A 17,707-nucleotide genomic window follows, 5' to 3' on the forward strand; every position below is an offset into this window, starting at 1 on the left:
TACTGTGTTATGTTTGGAAAAGAGGCTGAGACAATCAGCAGAAACAAAAAAAAAAAAGTTCATGTGGGCAGTGCTCTTCTTTCTTGTGGCTGTAGTATTTCAGAGCACATCTTAACATGAGTGATGCTGTGCAGTATTAGTGCAGGACACACATGCAGTACAAGACTGTTTCAGAGTCAAAGTGTGAAAAGAGAAAGAGAAAGACCTGGGGTCATGTGGTGTGCCCATGGGAGAGACAGAACACATGCTCCCAGCTTTGGGACTACAAGATGCTCTGTTGAACCTCAGCTCTCTTCCTTCCCAGGGAAAAGGCTGTGAGCACAGGGAAATTTTTAAGCATCCTCCAAGTCCTGTTCCCTTGGTAGATCAATAAGCTTTAGAGTAATCTTAAAATCATAGAATCACTTAGGTTGGAAAAGACCTCTAAATCATCAAGTCCAACAGTTAACCCAACAAAACCAAGTCTACCACTGAACCATGTCCCTAAGCACCTGGTGGCTTTCATTACTTGTGAGCTCTGCAGTTTTCTCCTGAGGCAAAGGGCCACCATTAAGATCCAATAAGGAAGTCTGAGACCTAGCTTATCTTGCAGAAGTGGTGTTGCATAATAGCAAAAATGCTCCTGAGCTGTATCAAACGGGCAGCGGAGATGGGAGGTCATGACTGCAGTGGATCCAGGCATGGAACTGACTTTGGAAGCACACGGTATTTCCTAGCAGGTATAAGGGTAGGCCTTATTTTGTAGGGTGAAACCAGACTGGGGTTAGGTCTGAGTTCATCTCACCAAAGTCAGCATTCAAGTAGTGTCTGTTAAAGAACTGGAGTCATTCAACGCTCCTCTTTTAGCAGGAAAATATGCGCATCTTCTGAAGTTCACCTAACGTGGTTAACCCCCTGGGTGTGCCTAACTTTCTCCAGTACTTTAAAGAGAAAGGGAAAGTTCCTTTGTTATTATGTGTTTTCAGCATCACCCTTTGCTTTTACAGACTCTGACGCTCTCTGATCTCAAGCCGAAGCGGGGACCCGTGTCTGGTGGCACCCAGGTGACAATTACAGGCAACAACCTCAACGCAGGCAGCAACGTCATCGTGACCTTTGGGCGACAACCTTGCCTCTTCTACAGGTACAGAGGAGTCCTTCCCACCTTGTATACCTGAACCTGAAAGATGTGAACAATCCCAGTCAAGAGATTTCTCCTGCAGCCCAAACACCCTGTCCTTTGAGTGACTCTTTTGCTTGTAACCATGTCTGTTCTGACGTGGAAAAGAGCATTCTGCTCTGTGCTCCATCAGCGCAACCGTACTGTGCATGTTTTTTTGGGGGGAGAACAGTATTTATTTCATTGTTTTGATTGGTATTTGATGGGCTTTTTCCATGGCCCCTTGTCAAATTTCACTGCAATTCTCCATGGTCCCATGTTTTGCTACTTGCTCTGAGGGTACATAATTTAAAAGATTCATTTTCATGTCCCCGCTTTAGAAGAGGCAAAAAAAAAGAAAATCTGACAACACCAATTTTAAGTATTAAAACACCTCCCTTTTAGCCTAGAATAGTCCCATGGTGCTAAGAAATGGATGACTTGCAGCATTTCAGCTCGGTGTTGGCTCCTGTTCAATTGCAGTTCAGAGAGGCTTAATGTCGGTGTTACCTGCTGAATGTTCCCTGATCCCTGTGAGAATGAGCCTAAATCCAGTTCCCAGGGGCTCCTGCAGCTCCAACCTACCCAGTGCAATGCACTTTGCTGCCAGTATTGGTGGAAGCTCAAGACAAAGCTGGCACAATTTCTCCCTGCTTCTCCTTGGCAGAAGAAGGGTCCATTCACGGGGGACTTGGGACCACTGTCTTGGGGCAAAGCTCTTCCCTCTCCAGGATGCTTGAATCCTCTTTAGCTGCCTGTCAGGACTGTAGCATGATTTAACATCTATAATTCAGGAGGGTGAAGTCACAGCTTGTGATTTAAAAGGCCAAGCGGGAACCACAGCTGCTTGGAGTTACTTACTAAAGAGGCTGGGGAGTTTTAGAAGGGATTGACAATGCCTGGACTTCCAGTGAAATTTGAAGAGCACCTGGAGGGTGAATGCCATGCTGCAAGGGAAGGATGAACCCTGCTTCATCTTTCTAGGGATATAAGATGAATCTGTGTCACAAATCACAGTGCTAGGAAGGCTGAGGGTGTTTGGGGACTGGGTTTTGGGCTCTTTATGGAAGGCAATGCCACTGCGAAATTCAGACCTGGAGCTGGTTTTGAGCCAGTCCCCAAAGGAAGACTTTTATGCAGAATCCATTCTATGTAAAACCATAAAATTCTTCCCACTACATTAGCACTTCCCATGCAGAAGTCTCAGGCATGTTGCAAACTGCAGTTAAACAAGGCTTACAGTCCTAATGCAAAGTAAACTTTATTATCCCAGACTGGATAGCTGAGGTGCAAACACCCCCTTTTACGAGCTGCTGCTGCATGTGCCTGCAGGCAGGAAGGAAACATCCATCATGCATTTAATCGCTCAGAAACATTTCTGGAGAGAGGTCTGGTTTGGACTTCCCTTGGGATTCGGTTTATATTCTGAGACCTGAGTAATGGTGGCTCTTGTGGTTTTATTTAAAGCAGTGAGAAGGCAATGTCACTTCCTCAGGTGAATGTGTCACACTGTTCCCAGCATACTCCTGCAGCAGTGAGTTTCTCCACTTCACAGGGAATAGGCTAAGGTCAGAGGACATAAGCTGGGCTGTTATTGGCACTATTGATTTGCTGCTGGCAGAGCCTGGTTTACATTTACTCACTTCTGCTCACAGGAGATCCACCAAACACATTGTCTGTAACACCACTGCCTCGGACGAAGGCTTTGAGAAGGTGAAGGTGTCTGTGAGAGTGGACAAGGCCAAGATACATCAGGAGCTGCAGTACGAGTATGTGGAGGATCCAACCATCCTGAGGATTGAACCTGAGTGGAGCATCTTCAGGTGAGCATCCCAGGAACACACCCTACCAGCTTCCCTTATTTTCTCCTGCAGCACTGGTATGTTTGTGATGGTGCTTTCCAAGATCCCACTTCCCAGATCCCAAAAAAACATGAGAGCTGGTGGACTTGCCTCTTGGGAAGACAATAAATGCCAGCAATGCTCTCTGTATTCACTGTAGCACCGTGGATTTCCATAGCCGTGTGTACTCCTGGGACAAAATTTCCAAAGAGCCTTGTGAGGGATGGGCAGGAGCCGTGTTCTTTCTCCAAATCAACTCGGTGTAGTCCAAAGCTAAATGAACCTTCACTGGCAGACTACAGCTTTCTTGCTGGCTTAATGCAGCAAAATCCAGCTGCAACTGCTCATCAGAAGTTTGCCCTGGGGACTTCATGTTTTAATTACAAAGGCAGGTACAGCAGGTCTCCAGCCTGATGTTGAAGCTTTCTCTTTCTTTACTGCAGCCTGGTGTTTATTTCCAGTACCCAGATGCTCACTCAGTGGTATCACAGTCCCCTGGGGCTGTTGTGTTCCTAAAGGCTGCAATTCTTACTTTTTTTTCTGGTCATGACTATGTTTTGGGTCCCATTGGGCTGGGTCCATGTTTTTTTATGGTGACAGCACCAGTCAAATATCCATTAGCCTCCTAGACCCAGACATAAACATCATGACTGTGCTTAGAGAAGGGAATAGTCCTTGGGTTTGAAAGCAATTCTCACCTTCTCACATCCTTACCTGCTGGCTTAGGAATAAGTATTGCTTGTTTGGCTATCATGCCTGGAAGTCCCAAGGCCATCTCCTGAGATGAAATACAAAGGGAGCCCAGGTCCCTGCCCTACCAAAGGGTCTTCCTCCGTATTAGGTATCCCTTTTGCTCTTCAGCTCATTGATGCTGCTTTGGTGAATTCAGAAGGTTCGTGCGATGTCTGAGTATAGCATTTGCCCTGGTTGTGGAAGGCATCAAAGTGTTACCCAAATACTCTCTGAATCTTGCAGAAATGGTCTCAGGAATAGAGGAACTAGCTACTAAATACGCTGGTATTTCCTTGAAAAGATACAAAATAAGAAATCTTAGTGTCCCTTCATTCATCCACTGTAGCTCTCTGCTCCCCTGTCAAACCGGACTGATTGGAGTATTTGGGGATTAGTAGCAGGACTCGTAAATCCCCTCAGTTCAGCTCCCCTCCAGAAGATGTTTTCACAAATCAATTAGTGCCTTTAATTACCATGAGGGAATTTACCGATTTAGCCGGATTGAATCTTTACACGTTGGGCTCGAAGCTTTAGTGTCTGGATTTTCCATTTGGAGGTTTTATTTTCAGTCAGAGTTCAGGTTATCAGTGAAATGAGAAATCGCTTTAGTCCCTTCCTTATTAAAGTGAGTTTAGTGCTGCTTAAAAGGTGTAAGATTGACAACCCAGGAGAGTGAATTCCCCTTTTATCCCCAGGAAAGCGACAGAACGGGCCCTTCCTTCACCTGGCTTCGGGCCTGGCTGGGAGGTGAGAGGAGAAGCTCTCCAGAGCCTGTTTGCTCCCTGGTTTCTCTTCTGAAGCTCCCAGCAAGAGACAAAGAAGCAGCCAAGGAGAGGTTGGAGGTGGAATGGCCCAGCTTTGCCTGGCCCTGAGTTGCAGAGGATCTGCATCCCATTGCTTTCTGCCATGGATCTCCCATCCTCCTCCCAGCATAAAGCAAATTAAGAAGAGGTGCTTGTTTCACAGGTGCCAGCTTATTTGCAGGGTCCGTAGCTGCTAGGATGGATGACTGGGACTCTGTCTCATCATTCAGATACAGCCTCTAACTTACTCTCTTTGGTACCTCTAAAATAGAAAGCATCCACTTGATCAGTAGCAGGAGACTAATTTTAACCAGGTCTACCCACTGCACCTCTGCCTTTGTGCCCTTTCTTTTGCACTTTTGAATTATTTTGAATTGTAACCTTGGAGGAGCGTGCAGAGAGATAAGTTGCAGTATCCAGGATTCCCTCTGTGGTTCAGGGTGTCTGAGCCCATTTTTTGGACAATCACTGTTAAGCCATGGAGCTCCGTCCTGAGTTTGTAATGGAGACAAAGCAAGGCATCCACAGAGAGCTGGATAAAAGGGCAGCCAGCTCAACTACTGGGAATCAAACAAGAAATAAGTTAGTTGAGAAACATGTGGATCTGGAGATAGACCGAGGAGGCTCTTCCTTGCTATATTTGTTATGCAGTATGATTCATTACAGCAAATCTCTGATTCATCACTCCTGGCTGTGGGGCTAAGCTGTTTTGAGGGATAGATGATTGCTACTAAACCGGCTTTGCAAAATTAGTGAATGAATGTACCCAGACTGGCTTAAAACCTTCTCAAGTGCCATTTTCCAAGACAATAAAGAAAAGATTACTGCTAATTTACTCACATCGCCAAAAAAAATGAGTCACGCTGGGCTGGCAGGTACCTAGAATTTTATAAGGCTCCATTAATACATTTGATCTGGGTTTGATTTGAATTACGTCCAGCAATTATCTGAGCCTGCAGAGAGAAAATTACGCTTAGAGCTTTTGGGACAAAAAAAAAAAAAAAAAAAAGAGTTAAATTAAGAAAGCTCTTAGTCTTGGCACCACTGACATTTTGCTGAGCAGAAGTGTCTGTCACTACTCTGATCTGGGTGAGAAGTGGCTACAACAGGGCATTCACCCACAGCCACAGAAGGCAGTGGCTACCAGTTTTCACGTGAAGGCAAAGAGCAGTTGAATTTGCTGGATTTGCAAGCCAGAGTGAGTTTTCAGGTGATGTCTTCAGTGAACAGAATTTCTTTGGCTTTTATTTTATTTTATTTTATTTTATTTTATTTTATTTTATTTTATTTTATTTTATTTTATTTTATTTTTTTATTTTTATTTTTATTTTTTTTCCAGAGAGAAGGTCCCTGTCTGATCCTCTGCTGTAGCTTTGCTTAATAAGTGTGGTTGGAGCCTGCAAGCTTGGTTTCCAAACCAAATACAGAATTTTTAACACGTGGTTTAAAAACTGTGTGCACAGACTCGGTTGATTAAATAAAAGGATTTATTTATATATACACACACTCATATATAGATATGTATATATGCACACACATTTGATATGTCTGGAACACATAAAACTGTTGAGTAAATACACAAAATCCCTTCTACTTTGAATCAGCAGAGATTCATAAAAAATAATAAATAATAATTAAAAGAGTAAAGGCCCACAGCCAAAAATCCAGAAGAAGCAGGACAATGGGGAAACAAAAACTTGGTTTATGCCCTTCTCCTCTGGTTCTTGACAAGCCAGGTCTCCCTGGATCATGTCAGGAACCCTCAGCATGAAGTTGCATTTTAGGGAGGGTGTATTTTTCCCTATAGGGAAGGGATGGGAAGCTCTCCTATGAATAAGAACGTGAGGTACCCCGCAGAACTCAAAGCCACGTATGATCCATGGATCAGCCTGTACAGCCTTTTCTTGCAAGACCATAAGGAACCTCTCAGAGAAGTATCACAGGAGCACCTGCAGGGAGATAGAGTTGTGAGAATGCTCATGCGTAGAGCTCATGGCTTCACCACAAGCTCTTGAGAAAGATTTGGGGTTTGTGGTCAGAGCTATGATCACACCTTTGCTATGCTGGGGTTTAGAACAAAAGTGTCTCCTTGTTTTGAAAAGATAATAACTTTTTATTGCAATTGGGGTGCCCTCCTCACACCACCCTTCCTCCACCTATTCTTAAGATGACTTCAAATTTACAGGCTTCTTGGTCGAAGTTATGTTTAAACTACTAAACGCTTAATTCAGGGCTATCCTTGGACCTAAAGCCAGCTAGCTTGCATAGCCCCCATCCATACCATCAAATAATCTTTCTCCTTGAAATTCAGTATAACTTTACCTATTCTGCTTATTGGAAGTGCTCTCTGGCCCTTGCAATGCCTTGAACATGACCAGGCATTGCCTGGGAGGGTAGCAAGGCACTTTAAACCAAGCCAGAGTACTGCTAACAGCTTAAAAGCATGGATGGCCACCAGCCAGTGTTTGAGCTGGTGTCCTGGCCCTGTTTGGGCTAACAGGGTAGAAGCAGCTAGAAGGGCTGAAGCACAGTCCCAGCTAGCTGCATCCAGCTCTCTGACACCTGATAGCCACACTGCTGAGCAGAGGTGTATATCTACTTTAATTCCTACCTTCCTCATCTGTTTAATAATAAAACATAAACGAGGAACATGGAAAACAAAAGTTAGAACTGGGAGAGATCTGTTGACCAGCCCAGGCTTCTGCCTTACAGTTTGTTTATTCCCTCTTGTTTTCTCCAGTCTCATTTGTAATGCACTTGTTTCATATTTCGTGCACGTGGAGGTTTACCTAGAGGCAGGAAAGGGATGCTGGGCTTTCTTTTCCCAGCCCCACATAAATCCATCTGATTTCTGCATGGCTTTCCCTCCCGTTCTCAGCAAAGAGCTCCAGGAAATAATTTGAAGCCTGGACAGCTTCCAAGGGGAGTTACAGATGCAGGTGCTGAAACCGATGAGAATGCTCCTCATCCCTGGGAAACCTTCAGCTCCATAGCAGAGACTGGGCACTGATGACGTTTCCTCACCCTGCCTTGGCTGCCTGAGCCCTGAGAGCTGGGGTTTTTGCTTTCTCAGATAACTCTTCCCCATCCAGCCCTTGCACCACGTTGCCCCTGCAGCAGGCACCCATGGGCTGCAAGGGGAGAGCTGACCCTCGCAGAGCAGCGCTGCTTTGGTTTGGGATGGCCAAACCTGCCTGTGGTGAACCCTTCCCCTCCATGCAGAGCTCAAAGCCATCCCACACACTGGCTCCTACTAAAGCCTGTGAATGTTCCTTTGCACTTTCCTTCCTCTCTCTCCTACACACGAGAGGCAAAGGAATGGAAAGAGGGTTGAAAGCTGTTTCCTTCTGGTGAGGCTGACTGCAGGGAATGAAAAGGGCTCTGTCTCCGTCTCCCCTTCTTAAGCTGGGCTGCGGGAGATGTTATAAAAGCAATAACATCAACTAAATGTAAGGTCATGGCTTGTATGAATCAACTTTCTCAGGAAATCAAGTTTTGGCTGAGCAAAAGGACACAGTGATTAGAAATCTCTACTCTGTCAAATGTTGGTTCTACACACTTTGCAGAGCATATCTGCCTGGGTCACTAAATGAAGCAAAGCAAATGCCTTATTCAGACCAAGTCTGAAGACTTTGGCTCTGTTTCTTCTAGACGTGGTGGGACTGGGTTCCCTGGCAGCATTGAAGTAGGTGACTCCATGAAGTGGCATTTCCTTATTCAGAATGGTGCTTTCTATAGCAAGTTTAATATCGAAGACAGAACTACAGACCCCAAACAAGGCAGAACTGAATCCTCTATGGTTGCTTGCACTGGACAGTTTCTATACTTTTCTTTTTTTTTTTTTTTTTTACTCCCTTCTTTAAACAGAATAGAAGATATCATCTATGGACCATTCCAAAAAGCTTCTTCTAGATTTCCTGCTCTTCTCATTATCAAAGTTGTGATTGCTGAGTCCTGACAATGGAGCACACAGATGCTGCTCGACATGTCAGTTTCAACAAGCATACAGTTTTACTTCTTTCTCCACCTATAAATTAATGAAAAAAATACTATTTGGTTAGGTTTGGTTTGCTTTGTGTTCTTTCCTAGAGGTCTGTGAGATGTGGTCAGGCACTTTGCAGTAAACATTCAGGAAAATAGACAACCCACTGCTGGTTTAATATCAGGACTGGTATGTATTAGATGGGTTTATGCTTTTCTTTCATTTCGTCTTCTCTAGTGGCAACACGCCCATTGCTGTGTGGGGAACTCACCTAGACCTAATCCAGAACCCCCAGATCCGGGCAAAGCATGGTGGAAAGGAACACGTCAATGTGAGTATTGCTGCTGGGCTGGGGACTGCAGGAGGAAATGTCCAGGGTGGTGACAGAGGCTTCCTAACAGCTGAGGAGGCTGAAGTCTCCTGTTGCATCCAGAAAAGGGGGCATGGCTTCCTCTAAGATTACCCCATCCTCTCTCTACAAAGGAGCACTGGACCAAGGAGGGGACAGAGACATGAAGGGTCCTTCAGCTCCTGGTCTCTGCTGAGCCTGATTCTTCTGTTGGCTCGAGGATACCTGTCCTCTCTCTTGTCCTATGCACATCTGATGCTATTTATTATCTATGCCTATTCATACACAGACTCAAATTCAGGGTGTGCTGGGAGTAGAAGGGCCTGTGTATAGTAGTACTCTTTAATACTACTCTGTCCGTTCCCTGACCCATTTGGGATCCCGCAAAAGTGTTTCCAGAGTTAATCAGCTACATTTACAGCCCAGCTCAGCTCTCGGTGACCGATTGCCTCATGAACAATGGTGAAACTGTGGTAGATCTGAAAAGAAAATATGGGAATATAGGCTAAATTAATGCAGAAAGACTGCAGTCTGCAAATGGAGAGACTTAAATTTCGGTCTTATCCCAGTTCCCCTGTGAACTCTGCTGTGTCGCCCTTCATAAAGCCAAATCCAAAGCAATCTTGTCACCTCTCACATCCCATCAGATTCAGGAAATACCTTTTGATGTTGGTTTCTGGCCTGATGTAAATCTCAGTGGGCAATCTTCCAGGCCCTCATGAACTATGGGAAAACCCCGGTCCACTTCATTATGTATGTATGTAGGTATGCTTTGGTAATGTGTCGTGTTTCTGGGCACAGCACGGCCAAACATTTCTCAAGCTTGCTGCAGAATTAGAAGCCTGCACGACTTCATCACATTCTTCCTGCAGACTCCAGCTCTTGCATGACACAATAGAGTCAAACAATTATGCCATTGTGCACTTGATGAAGCCTATTCATCATCTTACAAGTGCTCGTGACGAACTACCCACCAGTTTTGCATCGGGAAGTGCTCTTTTGGTGCTCAGAGCCTGGTAGTGCCTGGCGAGACCAGGATGCACAGTGCTAGGAACCATGTCATAGAAAGGTGAAAGCTCAGATCCTGAAAATCAACCAGATGTAATTTCTAGGGGCTTAAAATGGGAGTCAGGGATAATAGCCTTTCACAATCTGCTACCCCTTTGTCAGATACACAAAAAAGTAGGTTTTAGTAGTCAGGTTTGGAACTGGACTTCAGTGTGTCCTGAAAGTTACCTCATCGTCTTCTCCACTCCAGCTTGGTGGGCATCATTTCATGTAGCTGGCTGTGCAAACAGGAATATCCTGGACACAAATGAGCATGCACTGCACATATATTTGTGGAATGATCTTTAGATGTGAGAGTTAACTGCAGGATGGTTGTGGGGCTTTGATGAGCTTCCACTGTCCAAAAAAGAAAAAAAGAAAAAAAGAAAAAAGAAAAAAAAAGAACTTCTTATTTCTAGAAGGAAAGAAAACCTGGCAACCCCAGAGGCTGAATTCCCTCAGAGCAGTGGCACAGGATGACCAGTTGCAATACAAACTGTTCTACACGCCAGTCCCAGCAAATCTTCCCTAATCCTTCCCTTGATTGCCTGATGGGCTTGGGGCCTGCTTTGAAGCAGCAAAGCACCAGTTTGCCTCTTGATAACCAAGGAGGTCTGCTCCTCAGTGTCCTCTGCTAGGCTAGCATTTCCTTGGGAGGTATCAGCCCACGAGCAGAGCTGGAGGCATTTCCATAAACTCTCCCCGTGTTGGGTTTCTCTCCCCAGAACTGCGAGGTGCAGAACAGCACGGAGATGACCTGCCAGGCGCCAGCACTGGCTGTTGACCCCAATCACCAGTCTGAGCTAGCTGAGCGTCCAGAGGAGTTTGGCTTCATTCTCGACAATGTGCAGTCCCTGCTGATCCTCAACAAAACCAACTTCACCTACTACCCAAACCCAGTCTTTGAGGTTTTCAATCCCTCGGGGATCCTGGAGCTGAAGCCAGGAAGTCCAATCATACTGAAGGTGAGATGGGGACCAAGGACGGGATGAGGATGGTCAGACACATGCTGCCTGTGGTCTTTCTGTGTCTGCTAGCACCCCACTAATCACAGTGGCATCCCCAGAGATTTCCTCCACTCTTTGCACCCATCTTATTGCATCACATCAGAGTCACCATCAGCAAACACTGCACCAACCACTGCTCAGCATCTTCAATACCCAAAACTACAAAATATAAATCCCTGCTGTAGCTAAACGTGGGCCACCTAAATTTGCAACCGCTGTTGTTTGCCAGGGAAGAAAATTTTCAACCACTGTGGCAGGGCTGGCAGTTAAATACCCAAACCTATTTCTTTCTTGGGTTTTAGAGACCTTCCTCTCACTCCTGGACAAATCCCACAGCAGTCTTCTGTCATTTTTGTAATCTGGGCAGCTACACAAAGAAGGATTTTTATGCTTGAACATTTCCATATCAGCACTGGTATGTGGCACATACACAAAGAAATATTTGTGCACGCAGAATACCTGCTTGCACATTTGGAAATATGTTTCAGTATAGCCTGAATGTTTTCTGAGGGCCTGTTTGTTCAAGACTTGTAGGCAATGCTTTAGTTCCAGAGACAGAAACAGGACAAGCTGTTTTGACTGATGACAGTCTATCCATCCCTATTGTCTTCTGTAGGATTTTTTAAGTGTTTTTTTCTTGCTAAGTTAGTGAACGGTGAAGCTTGAATGTTGAGTGCAATGTTAACACTTGTGTAACAGAAGCAAACCAAAATTGGAAGGAAAACTCTTTTCTGACATGTTTTTTTTTTTGGGGGGGTGACCCTCTTTTCTGTCCAGGGCAAGAACCTGATCCCACCAGTGGCAGGAGGGAATGCCAAGCTGAACTACACTGTTCTGGTTGGTGAGAAGCCCTGTGTGGTGACCGTATCAGATGTGCAGCTGCTGTGTGAGTCCCCAAACCTCATTGGACGGCACAAGGTGATGGTAAGTGATGCCTGAAACTCAGCTTTTCTTCCCTGGGTGAGCTGGGAGGGCACAAAAATGCTGAGGAGCTGGCAGAGATCTCCTAGGGGTTTGCATCACCATTTACCTTATGTAGAGCCTACAAATATCAGAGTCCCCCCTTGACGTAATATCCCCATCAATCCTAGAAAGGCAACTTGGAGATCTTTAAGGACAGCGAGGGACTTTTTGTAATCAAAACTTTAGGAAAGTTTTCTTTTCTTCTTTCTTCATACAGCCGGTAAGAATCCCAGATGCTCGTGTGAGTTCATACATGTAACATATTCCCTACACAACGTACTTTGTTAAATTCATCACAGTCCCCAGCAACTACCAGCATGTTGGTGGCTAAAATTTGTCTTAATATAGGAGAAAAGAACATGCAGGATATGGACTGTAGTGTGACTTTGAGATTTTGACATCTATACAACTTAGTGTAATCTTGCATATCCTTCCTGGAACCTATGAAAAATGAACCCAGTGATTACATCAGAGGGAGCTTCCTCCTCTATTCTCTGATTTATTCACTCCTTTACTTGCCTCTCAGCAATTTGCATGCCTCAGTGCTGTTGCCCGATAAACAGCACATCAGCAAACTCATCTGAGTCGTACAGAGCTGTGGGTGGAAACACAACAAAGACTAATAACTGACATCAGACATGTGGATGATCAATGTTTTTCGTTGCCTGGGATCAACTTTTTTTCCACCTCTCTGTTGCCCTCCCAAATCTGTCATGTATTTGTTTAATTTGATGCAGTGAGATTTGTAGAATTTGAGGGAGACGCACCACATGGCTCTTAAAAAGAATAAATAAAATGAAAGAATTTTCTGCAGTCTTTTAGAGAATAGAGAGTTTATGGTGACCATCCTTGGTCCCAATTGTGACTGCTGCTGGGAGACCTCACACTGGCTACTTAACTTCTCTGTGCTGAAGTTTATCATCTGGAAAATAGAGGTAATAATCCTTTTTCAGCCATGCAAATATGCTGTGGCTCTCAATTCATTGTAAAGCACATAAAGACACTCCAAGAGGAGCAATAATGAAGTGGGAGATTTTCTCTGTGTGAATACCAAAGCTTTTGAACACAGCAATATATGTTCCCTGTCATTTTCATGAATTTAATTAAACATATGGTTAGTCAGAGATGGACAAAAAAAGCCCTGGAGAGACAGAGCTCAAAGTCAGGTGAGCAATAGTCAACCCCTGGGGATCAGGGAGGATGAACATCTGGCCGGGCCTTTCTAATTGGAAAGTCTCCCCTGTTCCTGCAGCTTGGGACAGCTTAAGTGAAGAAAATAATCCCTTTCTGAGGATGCTGATCAAACAAGAGATTCTGCTGGAAATGTGGGAAGATGATCCCATTGAAGCCTTTTAATGAGCATCACTGTTAGGGGCGAGTTACAGATTTCTATGTCAAAAGCCAACACTGGGACAAACCTTTGACAGTGTCTGGGCTGGGAATCAAACAGGGAAGGTCACCTCTGATCGAGGCCAGTGCTCAAGGATGGACTTTGCACCTGGAAGTTACCAGGGGGACAGCTGGGCTGGGAAATGCCCCTTCAGCACGGCACAGCAGCTCTGTTGCCCACGTCTCCCATGAATGTCACTCTGAGGGTCAGGACAATTGACAGGTAGCTCTCCCAGGTCCTTCTGCTTCTGCCGATGACTACCTGTGCAACTTTGAGAAAACTGCTGCACAAACCCTTTCCTGCAAATGGAAATGGCCTGGATCTGAGAGGAGACCATGGGCTGAATTAACCAGTGTAACGCTGTGATTATTTCAAAGGGAAGGAACGGTGACAGTGCCACATGTTGATGTCAAGATGGTTTTGCTCTAGTTAAGCTATCTTTTATAGAATAACTGAGTTAAATACTTGAAAAAATATGAAAGAACAACAAGGCTAGAGCAATGGTTTATAAGGACAGAATAAGATCCGGAGGCAAGCTCTTTTCGAAGTAAGAGAAATAGAAATAAGGAAGATTCATGTGTAACCATGGTAGAGAAGGTCTGCAACGAAGAGATGGAGTACACTCGAAGGGATGCTGGTATTCTGTGTATTCATTTACATGTGGAAAATTACCCTGGCATCTTTGTATGGAGAGATGGTCAAATTTAGCAATTGAAATTCAGGGCACAATTCATATTATCCTAAGGCAAACATTTATATTTTGCCAGGGCAAACTTGCACTAGGAAAGACACTACCCACAGTCAAGTTTTACAGAACAGGACCTAAGAAAATCTCTCTTGAACCATTACAAGTTGTCCCTAAAACTTTGCTGGAGAAAATTGGGCTCTGCCATAGTGCCATGTGGAGCAAATGCCATATTAATAGACCTAACAAGTGCCAAGCTGTTGGTTGGCGATATGGAATTCAGTTGTCTGGGAGGTGTTACTAGCTTCCTTGGAAAACACTCGGGGCCCAAGAAATAAAGTAGGGCCATATCTGTCTATTTTATTATTTTCATTTAAGCGCTCACAAATAGCACTGCAAACTTGCAGGCTTTCTTCTCCAAGAGACAGATTCCATTAGATCCCAGCAGTTTGATTTGTGGACTGTGAGGCTTTTCCAGTGTTGAAAACATCTTTAGAGAGGAACTTTGCTAGACGCCTCCCTCTAGGAGTCCAAATTCTCTTATAGCTAATAGAGAGAAATGGGAACTTGTGCTGAATAAAGCGTCTCATCCTAATGTCAAAGCAGGTGTCAAAAGCAGCTGGCATGAATCACACGCTGAAAGTGCCTTTTCTCTGTGTTGACTCTAAAAGCATGCTGTAATGTCCAACTCAGATGTGCATGTCAAAAGTTTGGTGAGAGGAATCCCACCCACAGAGCCAGGCTGTTCGGTGGGCTTTGAGGACAGACTTGCATTGGGGACAGGAATTTGATTGTTTGACTCTAGTCTGAAACTCCATCAATGGACTCATTTCACTGCCAGGCCCAGACGAAAAGGACCACTGTAGGAAGCAGAAAATGAAATATAATGACTCAGTTTATTGATCCACCGTGACAGGAAGGAAATTGTGCAAACTGGTGAGCCAATTTTGTTGTCATCTTGGAAGGATTTGGGACACTGCTCTAGGTCAAACGGCAATAGTTTTGAGTGAGTAGATTAGCTTTTGACTTTGGAAGCTTGTCTTCTCAGCTGAGCTTGCCACATGCCAACACCAAAACTCTACATTTGCAGGCTTTCTGAAGTGGAGTTGAGCCTTATATCTTGGAATAGACAGGAAAACTATGGACTGATGATTCTTCGACTTACTAGGTTGTTCCTTGGCCACTGAAGATGCTCTACAAATCATCAATAACGTGCTACAATAGGGTCATCAAACTCTGTTGCCTGGTCAGATGAGTTTGGATTTTGTTTAGTTGCTCACTGTGGACACTGTTATCTTTCTAGAGCCCATCTCCAAATGTTTAGGGGTATTCAGGGCGTAAGAGGACCTTGTGGATGGAAATGACGTATTTCCAGGTATTCACCTCTGTCCCGTGCGAGACATAAGGGTTCCAGCTAGGTGGTTTTGACCAGGACCGACTGTGGAACAGCCTACAGCTGGTGTTAGAGCAAAACAGGCATCTTCTGAGTGGTTGTAACGTGGCTCCATAAATCATTTCTAGATGATGGAGACACAACATTCATGTCCCCAGCAAGGGCTGTGGTGGTGAGGAGTGAGAGCAGCTTGGAAGATTTGCATTAATTCATAACTCTTTGCTTCATTTTTTTTTTTTTCTGCTGGCTGCAACCTCTTGAAACCTAGGGAAGAAATCTGAGTAAGTGCCTGAGCTGAGGCATGGAAAGTTTGGGATTAACACGTATGCATGCAGGCTGGAAACAGACTGACTAACTGAGAGCCAGTGGGATGTAGGGCAAGACTGGGCACTAGGCTGAGATGAAGGCTGTTTGCACTGACTGCTAGGGGAGCTGAGAAGGAGACAAAGAGCTCCTCATAAAGGAGGTAGGTAAAGGTTCAATTGAATATGTCAGGGGTCCCACTTACAGTGGGAGGGGGAAGCATGTAGCCCTGGGTCTTGCCTGGCAGACAGATTTTTCACTTTGTGAAGGACCAGCTTTTTTTCTTCAGGACAAACCTTGGCAGGGATGAAGTGATGGGGTGCACCATTTCATGACTCTTCAAGCTCTTTGCATGGCATCTTCCTAGGTTTATGCTGATCCACAGCCAGTGTTCCCCTACCACAGCCCGGTCCTAGAAGCCTTCCTTTTATATCTCAGACTAGTCAGCAGTGCTTTTCCCCCTGCCACTCAAACTTGTCCTGTTTTACAGATAGTCTTGAACAGCTTTGTAGTAGCCTTGAACAAATGGCACCCTGTGGGATTGCTGTTGGGATTGGTGTTCATGTTGGATAAATGGGCTCCCATCAGACTTTCTTCAGCAGAGTGTTTAGTCGGGCATGCAACAGTACCGCTTGCGGGGTTTCTTTCTGGCTATTAAAAGCAAAGTTTAACACAGAAACGTGTCCCAGAGGCCTGAGGACCTCTGAGAGTGCAGGGAGAACAGAATGCTCTGTTTGGCTCCCTGTCCCCTGGTGAGCATGTGAAGTCCATTAGCCAATGTGACCAAGCAGAACATGTGGCTAAGAGAAGGGCTGTAAAGAGGATGGGCCAGGCTCTGTGGGCTTTTTTTTTTTTTTTCCTATTTGAGTGGTTTCCTATTCGAGTGGTTTCCAGATACTTTTTTCTCAACTTGATGAGTCAAAAGCAACTTGTGACTGTAATTTCGGCTTACCCAATGCTCTGGCCTCTCCTGTGCCAGCTGTCTGGGTCAAAGGTCTCCGGTTCCATAATGAAGTTAGCACCCGTCAGTCCATAACTAAGAGCGATGCGTCATGCATGCGTTCTCGGACTAACTGACATCAAGGCAGTGCAACACAGCTTAGCTGTTCAGGACATAGGATGGAAAACCCTAAATGAACCCTGAATTGATGTGTAGCCAGGGCATTGGGCATGGTAAGGTTTGTCTCACCCAAGACATGGTAAGATATTTTTCACCCGAGAGTTCTTTGCTGTTTTGGTCTATGGTGACACTACCAACAGAGCTGCTTCTACATGACATTTCAGATGGTTTTAGCTTTTCTATACCTGAATACTTCATGCCCTGTTTAATTTGAGAGGTCATGATTCATGTGCTATCATGGGAGCTTGACTTGCATAGCAGCTGTAGTTGTGGTGATGGTGGAGTTCCTCCCTGTTCCTGCTTGTATGGGATTTTCAACACAACTTTCTCCTGCCTTCCCTCTAGGCTCGTGTAGGAGGGATGGAGTTCTCCCCAGGGATGGTCTACATCTCTCCAGACAGCCCCCTCAGCTTGCCAGCTATCGTCAGCATCGCGGTGGCTGGTGGTCTGCTCATCATCTTCATCGTGGCTGTGCTGATTGCCTACAAGCGCAAGTCCCGAGAAAGTGACTTGACCCTCAAGCGTCTGCAGATGCAGATGGACAACCTGGAGTCCAGGGTGGCACTGGAGTGCAAAGAAGGTATGATGGGGAAAGAAGGTATGATGTGGGAGAAGACTCCCACAGTGTCAGGAGACAAGGATCCAGCCACAAAGCTTTGAGCCAAAATATCACCAAGAAATGGGAGTTGTGGGGTTGGCTTGAGCCTAGATCTAATCTGACTTTGCCCATTTTACCCAAATCCTTTATTCCTCCACCTTGTCTTACCTGCACTGGCTAACTCAGTGTCCAGAAGGAGCCTTGGCATATGGTCCTGAGGAAAGGTTATGTGGTGGGAAGGGTGAGCTGGCTCTTGTCCACCTTCTTCCTCTCCGTCTGTTGCTTCTCCATCTATACCTTAGTCTCATGCACATGGGTCTGAAGGCCTTTTCCATTATGATGAGGGAGAGTTGGAC

At 45.1% G+C, this 17,707-nt stretch overlaps 1 protein-coding gene across 5 annotated transcripts in view; it reads left to right on the forward strand.

The window, feature by feature from the left end:
- The window catches only part of PLXNA4 (plexin A4), a 423,229-nt gene that overhangs the window by 354,512 nt on the left and 51,010 nt on the right, over positions 1–17,707 (forward strand). For all 5 annotated transcript variants that reach the window (XM_083813595.1, XM_083813603.1, XM_083813604.1 and 2 more), the window contains 6 exons: positions 987–1,123; positions 2,794–2,961; positions 8,734–8,827; positions 10,618–10,857; positions 11,677–11,823; positions 17,099–17,333. In XM_083813595.1, coding sequence (XP_083669721.1) covers positions 987–1,123; positions 2,794–2,961; positions 8,734–8,827; positions 10,618–10,857; positions 11,677–11,823; positions 17,099–17,333 — 1,021 coding nt within the window. The remainder of the gene's footprint in view (positions 1–986; positions 1,124–2,793; positions 2,962–8,733; positions 8,828–10,617; positions 10,858–11,676; positions 11,824–17,098; positions 17,334–17,707) is intronic.

Source organism: Anser anser, assembly GCF_964211835.1.
Source record: "Anser anser genome assembly, chromosome: 1".
Classification (NCBI taxonomy): Eukaryota; Metazoa; Chordata; class Aves; order Anseriformes; family Anatidae; genus Anser; species Anser anser.